Below are 7267 nucleotides of genomic sequence, written 5' to 3' on the forward strand. Positions count from 1 at the left end.
GAATGTGAATATCTTGCTGAAGGTGGCTGTATTTCACTGGCCGGTCCTACCAACTGAGTGACAACCTAAAGAAAGATGAAGCAGTTTATGACAACCTAAAGAAAGATGAAGCAGTTTATCTTTCCAGGAAACCACACTAGTCACTCAACTCTTTGTCAATATTATGACCGACATTTCGAGATAACATCTCTGTCAATGTTTTTGGAAATTTGATTATATTTTCTGAGCAAAATTTTCCACATTCTAGAGATTCGAGATGTGAAAGCACTGAATAATGGGAAGCTTCTCCTTGCAATTGAACTTTGTGAAGCAGTTTCCCTTTGTAATTGTGTATATTCTTCCTTTTGCGCAAGCCAAATGTCTGTAGAAGTCTTTAACAAACAGCTAAAGACTTTGGATGACATGATGACTTAATGCTAATAACATCATCTTTAAAAAAATATATAGTAATGGGAAGCTTCAAGGTGTGATTGTAAAATGAAAATCTTGGAAATCTCTAATATGAAATTTCCTTGAATCGTATGCATTGATGCCCCTAGTTGAACATTCTATCTTAACTATCTATACTAATATATGATATGCAAACAAAAATTAATTAAAATCAAAAGACATAAATATCATATTTTTTAAATTGATGATTATGGTTATAAATTTTTTTTATCATCGATTTTGCGAACGAGTAATCTAAAAATAATTACTATCATGATTATTAATTACAAAAATGTTTTGTTCAATGCAATATATATATATATATATATATATATATATATATATATATATATGTATATGTATATGCATATATGTAAAATAACACCTTAGTAAGTGCACTTAATTTTAACAAACGATATAGATAAGATCAAAGATTATGAACATATACTAGATTAGCACCATTAAGAATGTGCTGCCACATAAATTAGAAGGATGATGAAGGAAAAGCTCCTCCTTGTTTTTAGATGGTAGAGAAAAGCTATATCAATAAAACCGCAACACAAGGTTTTGATGATAGTGAAACGAGCAAGATGGAATAGACTTTCAGTCTTAACTAGCTAGCTACTCCAATTTTGATTTACTTCACATTGATTTTCTCAAAGAAATTCTTTCATATATATTTTTTTATAACCCATATTGGGTTTCATTAAGTGTCGGGTTTGCTTAATTTTGGAACCCTCCAAAACAAAATAAAAGTTGTAATCAAGCAAACCGTTCAATATTGAACTAAAGCTTATTCATTACGTCTCTCTCCTTCTCCCAACCTATTCATCAATATTCAAAATTACCAACGAAAACATTTTTTCTCTTGGGTTTCCTGGAAAGTCTAATTATAAAGATTTAATGACCAATGAACTAAAGCTGTGCTAACACATTCTTGACATATATTTTGGGTGACATAGCCACGGCAGAGAAAGAGGCCATAAACATTTTGCTGCACTGTGGAGACTGAGCGAGCAAAGGAAGATGTAAAATAAGGGGGTCATGGAGATTTCAATCGAAACCATGGTGACGATCAGCTCTTGGTATTTTCATTTGTTTTTTTATTTAGTACTGGAAAGGGGTTTAAATAAGCACTTGCTTCTTCTGGGTGAATAACATCTCCACTTCAATAATTTACTTATTTGGTGGCTAATTTTACTGTCAATGAAAATTTACTACTATAAAACAAAAATAAAAGTTAAAAAATAAAAATGAATAATAATTAAAACTTAATACTACTTCCATCTCATTATATTTTCAAAATTTTCAAAATATATATTTTTTAAATTTTAATGTTATCTAATATTTAAAAAAAATGATCAAAATTAAATTTGTTTGATAAGAAACTCAAACGGAGACAAATAAAATAAGACGGAGGGGGTATCAAATATAATAACATAACTAAGTAATATAAAAATTGACTCATGCATTTTATTATTTAAGAATGAGATATTTTATTTATAACTCTATGAAAATATATTTTTTTCTTCATACTTAATGTGTATGTTTTCTTTTTTTGGTTTCAGAAATGCAAAATAATACAAGTAAAAGTGAAGTATAGCTTAAATCATACATAAATATATTGAGAAAAAAATAATTTCTATTTTGTAAAACTAAGCAAATAAAATAACAAAAGGTTAATATATAGTATTAATTTTTATAATTTTATAACATGTTCATAATCTCTGTCCCTCTCTTCTTTTGTAAACACTTTAATAGAGTTACACGATTAGGATTAATTATGAGCAAGCAGTATCTCAAAAATAAAAAATTGTCAGCCTGCAGGAAGTCATCATGCTTTGCTCTATTTTCAATCCCACTTCGTAAGATAACTGTGGAGTTTTAGCCAAAGTGAATGGCCAATGATAAAAGGAAAAAGCAAAATGGGAAAACAATTAATTGCAGGTTGACGCCATTGAATGCAGAAGACTTGGAATTTTATGCCCAAAATCGGGTGGATAAGTCAAGGCCGCGAAATGCTGGCAGTCAATAAGGAGGGAGATAGAGAGTCCATTTTTATTGGAACTAGACTATGGCCCGTGCGTTGCACACGGGCCTCTTTTTAGTTGGTTTTTTTTTTTCTTCTTTCCTTTTTCTCTTTTTTCTTAGCCCTCCACGTGGCTTAAGTATGTTATAGATTTATGTCCATTTTGGTTCAATTTTAAACTCAAGTCAGGATAGTAGGCCCAGCGGAGGCAGGGAGATTAGTTCATGACTGACCATAATTCTTTTCAGGTTTAGGGTTTAGGGTAAACTGGTGAAGAAGAAGATAGAGAGAAACACAAGCACAAGGCAGATTTTGATACAAGGCATTGGTCATGATCAGCTTTTGTTTCCATAGGCTGGGAAGGGTAAATATCCAGACATAATTGTATTATTTTTCTGCTCCTCCTAATGGTTAATAACAGGGGCAATGATATTATTTTTTTTTTCTTTTTCTTTTACTTCGAGAACTGAGATATTATGTTTTCAACTGTTTAAAGTCAAGCAAAAAAGTCTGGCAGTCGAGAATATCTCTTTCTTTTCTTTAATTTCTTTCCTTTTTCGTAGAAAAGATTGTTTGGTCTGAGTAGCGAACGAGGCAAAGATTCCAAATCACAGCAATTTTTCAACAGGAAAAAGTTGAGTGACATCGTTTAGAGACACATTATTCGCAACTACTATTGGGGACATCACCCCTGCAGTAGACCACGACAGAGTTTCTTCCAGAGGTTGTGTTGTAGAATCGATTGCCACGGGTGGCATTGGAAGAAAGAGAGGAGAGCAGGTGATTGAGAACGGCTTGGTAAGTACCGCTTGTGGGAAAATTGGTCGTGTTTGGTCAGTGGTTGCAATTCAATGGTAAAGCTAAGCAAGGAGAGGAAGAACAGAGTTATGAAGGACTTGTAGACAAGCATTTTCTGTTTCTTTTTCCTCGGACCTTAACAGAAATGAATTTCTCAATCTGGGGCTTCTTTTCTCTTCAGTTTTTTTTTTTTTTTTGCCAGAAAGAAAGAATTTCTATTAATGAGGAAAGAATACGATGAAATCAATACAACCAGTCATTCAGCCCTCCCATTATAATGAGACTAACACAGAGAGAACTTTTTTCTACGATTAGGTGGAGAAGAAATTCCATCAAGTTTCTCTGTCGTTTAGGTGAAGAAAAACCCCATTTTTCCAAGTTTTTAACATGAATTAAACTTCTTGACGATAAACGTTTCAGAGAAGCAAATTAGTCGTTCGTGTTCTAATATCCAACTCACACTGACCATTAGGAAATAAAAAAGAGAAATTAGTCGTTTAGGTAGTGAAATAAAAAAATTTTCATGTATCCTGAAAGGAAAGAAGAAGAAATAAAGGAACATATATGCACCCTCTAATCAATCACCGAGGCGACAAATTGGAAATTGTAACCTCATTAACAGAACAGATTCTATCATTTGAAGTGAGTTCAGTTGGTTCTGCAACAACACGTCCAACAGAAAATGCAGGTTCTGCTGGTCGAGGAAGTGTTATGGTCTCGCTTTCCAACATGACAATCACAGATGTCATTCTAGGTCTATCTGCCGGATCTTCTTGCACGCATAATAGCCCAATATGGATGCATTTAAGCACCCCAGCGGCAACACACGACTGCACCAAGAGCTGATCTATTAGCTCCATTCCTTGACCTTTAGACCATAGTTTCCATGCCTACAATTTTTACTTAAAATCAGCATATATGGCGGATTCTTATAATCTTTGAAGACAAAGAGAGGATAAAAACGTACAAAAGTTAGGAGGCTTTCACCATGCTCTGATAGATGAAAACCATTATTCCTTTTTCCACTTATAATTTCTAGCAAAAGGACTCCAAAACTGAAAACATCAGATTTGATAGAAAAAAGTCCTTCCATAGCATATTCAGGTGCCATGTATCCACTATTTCAATTCATAAGATGCAATTATAAAAAGATAAAAAATAGAGTTAGATTTGATCCATAAAAAATTTTAGAAACAGAGAATCAATATTGAATATGAGCATTCAACATTGTACTATGTTGAATCAATATTAATTAGATGCATCAGTGATGAATTGTTTGTGGCTTGGTTGTTATCAAGAGATATGATATGTCAAAAATGAATAAAAAAAACAATTGTAAAATATACTAACATCATTAACTTTTAATCATAATTATATACGGATCCACTAGTTTTCAAAGTGGACATTCTACTCAAAAAATATTTTCGCTGACACATAAGTCTTACCATTAGTCAAAAGCCAATATTTCTGTTAGTTTGATAATATAATAATATTTTTAAGATAATTTTTCTCTTTATTAATTTTAAAAATTACTACTATATAAATTATAATTTTTTATTTTTAAATTTTTTCCTTTTTTTCAAAAAAAAAAATCTTTCTGGCCACCCACGCCAATAGCACTCCCCAAGGAAGCACTGGGAGCCCAGGGCGATGGGTGGCCGACCAGTGTAAGGGAACACCGTTGGTCGGCTTGAAAGAAAGGAAGAGGTGGGAAAAAAAAAGATATTTTAGACATTTCATGTTTAAGCATTAATGTTGTTTATACGTTTGGAGTGTGGTGTCCATTTCGAAAATTAGTGGACTTGTGTGTAATTATGGTTAAAAGTTGAACGTGTTGGTGTATTTTACCCAAAAAACAATGTCATAGTACAAAAACTATATAATCCCGTAAGCTTAAGTGTCATTGAGTTTAACAGAATGCGTAGACTTACTATGTTCCAACTACTCTATTTGTGTTTGCTTGATTTTGATTTCCATCAAAAATTCTTGCCATACAAAAATCCGAAATTTTGGGATTCATCTCATGATCGAGTAAAACATTACTTACTTTAAGATCTCTGTGAATAATTTTAAAACGAGAATCTTCATACAAATACATAATACCTCGAGCAATTTCTTTTATAATGTTGAATCGTTTTAGCCAAGACAGTTGTGCAGCCATGCTTGAATCTGACAAAGGCCCCAAAAGGGAATAAATGAAAAACAGCAAAACCAATGACTAGTTAACTTTTTCATTACAAGGTAGTGTTGTTAGTTAAAAGTTCAAGGTTGAAGGATCAAACCAAACAGGAAAACGTCAAGGCTTCTGTTGGGCATGAATTCATACACCAGCAACTGTTCGTTTTTCTCTAAGCAACATCCTAAGAGCCTCACAAGATTTTTATGCTGTAATCTGGCAATTAACATGACTTCATTCTTGAACTCAAGCAGCCCTTGACCGGAAGTTCTTGAGAGCCTTTTAACTGCAATTTCTTTACCATCTGCCAGTGTACCCTGGAACAATTTATTAATTTATGTAACATACCCATAATTGCAGGTTGACGCCATTGAATGCAGAAGACATGGAATTTTATACCCATAATTGGGTGGATAAGTCAAGGACGCGTAATGCCTGCGGGAGAGGGACAGAGTCCATTTTATTGGAATTTATGCCCATTTTGGTTCAATTTTAAACTCAAGCCAGGATAGGAGGCCCAGCGGAGGCAGGGAGATTAGTTCATGACGGATCAGTCCTTGGGTTTAGGGTAAACAGGTGAAGAAGAAGATAGAGAGAAACACAAGCACAAGGCATCAGTCATGATCAGGTTTTGTTTCCGTAGGCTTGGAATGGTAAATATCCAGACAAGATTGTATTATTTTTCTGCTCCTCCTAATAGTTAATAGTAGGGACAATGATATTGTCTTCTGTTGCACCGTGTTGTTATCTTTCTTTTCATTCGAGAACTGAGATATTATGATTACAACTGTTTAAAGTCAAGCAAAAAAGTCTGGCCACTCTTTTGCGAAAAAGTGGTTGAGATCTTGACAGTTGAGAATATCTGCTTCTTTTCTTTAATTTCTTTTCTTTTTCGTGGAAAAGATTGATTGGTCTGAGTAGCGATCGGGGCAAATATTCCAAATCAAGCAAATAAAAATAAAGTGTTGAGAAAGCGATCGTTTCTATTTATAAAAATAACCAAATATAATAACTAAATATCTTTTGTAATATTTTATTAATTATATAATAATATTTAATATCTTTTTTATAAAAAAATTTTGATTTTATTTGTAATATTTTATTAATTATGTAATAATATTTAATATTTTTTTTATAAAAAAACCTTGATTCTATGTGGCTTATAAATATCAAGTTATTACAAACAATTTTCTTCATTCATATTTAAATTTCAGAACAAAGTCAATTTTTTTACGAATCTTTTTAAGTAAGTAAATTTTTCTTTCTCTTGTAATTCCTTATTTTATTTTTATTTTTTTAAAAAATAAATTTTTCTTATTTGTTGCTTCCTGCATGAATTTTTTTTTTCATATTACCAAGTTAAAATATGAAATAAGAAACTTTTCATGTATGGGATGAATTTTTTTTTATTGAAAGAATTTAATGTATATATATTCAAGTAGATAAAAAAAAATTGTTTGATTTTTGGAGCTTACAGCTTGGAGTCATATGCTCCTTGTGTCAATTTTTTTTTTTAAAATTTCATGTCAGCTGGAGTAAGACGAACACTAGAGTATAGAAACAAACTAATAAACAAACTAATAAAAGCTAGCAAGGCTGCACGTCTCTCTACTTTTTTTTTTAATATAATTTGACTTTGACTTGTGCTAGTGTCTTTTGTTTTGGTGCAGTTTTTTTTTTTTTTTTCTCAAGCTTTTCTTTGATTTGTTGGCAGCAAAAAAGCTGCAAGTTATAATTTTTTTATATATATATAAAAAAGAGTTTTTTTAACATTGAAAGGCACAAAGCTGTAGTTTTTTTTTTAATAATATATATATATATATATATATATATAT

The 7267-nt window shown here is 31.8% G+C and overlaps 1 protein-coding gene across 2 annotated transcripts in view; it reads right to left on the reverse strand.

The window, feature by feature from the left end:
• The window catches only part of LOC18597069 (cysteine-rich receptor-like protein kinase 10), an 18134-nt gene continuing 14658 nt past the window's right edge, over nt 3792-7267 (reverse strand). The window contains exons 5-8 of one of the 2 annotated variants that reach the window (XM_018122887.1): nt 5539-5749; nt 5188-5425; nt 4224-4374; nt 3792-4146 (exon numbers count right to left, since the gene is read on the reverse strand). In XM_018122887.1, coding sequence (XP_017978376.1) covers nt 3838-4146; nt 4224-4374; nt 5188-5425; nt 5539-5749 — 909 coding nt within the window. In that variant the 3' untranslated portion in view covers nt 3792-3837. The remainder of the gene's footprint in view (nt 4147-4223; nt 4375-5187; nt 5426-5538; nt 5750-7267) is intronic. The other variant, XM_018122889.1, reaches the window with a different exon arrangement.

This window comes from Theobroma cacao, chromosome 6 (assembly GCF_000208745.1).
Source record: "Theobroma cacao cultivar B97-61/B2 chromosome 6, Criollo_cocoa_genome_V2, whole genome shotgun sequence".
NCBI lineage: Eukaryota > Viridiplantae > Streptophyta > Magnoliopsida > Malvales > Malvaceae > Theobroma > Theobroma cacao.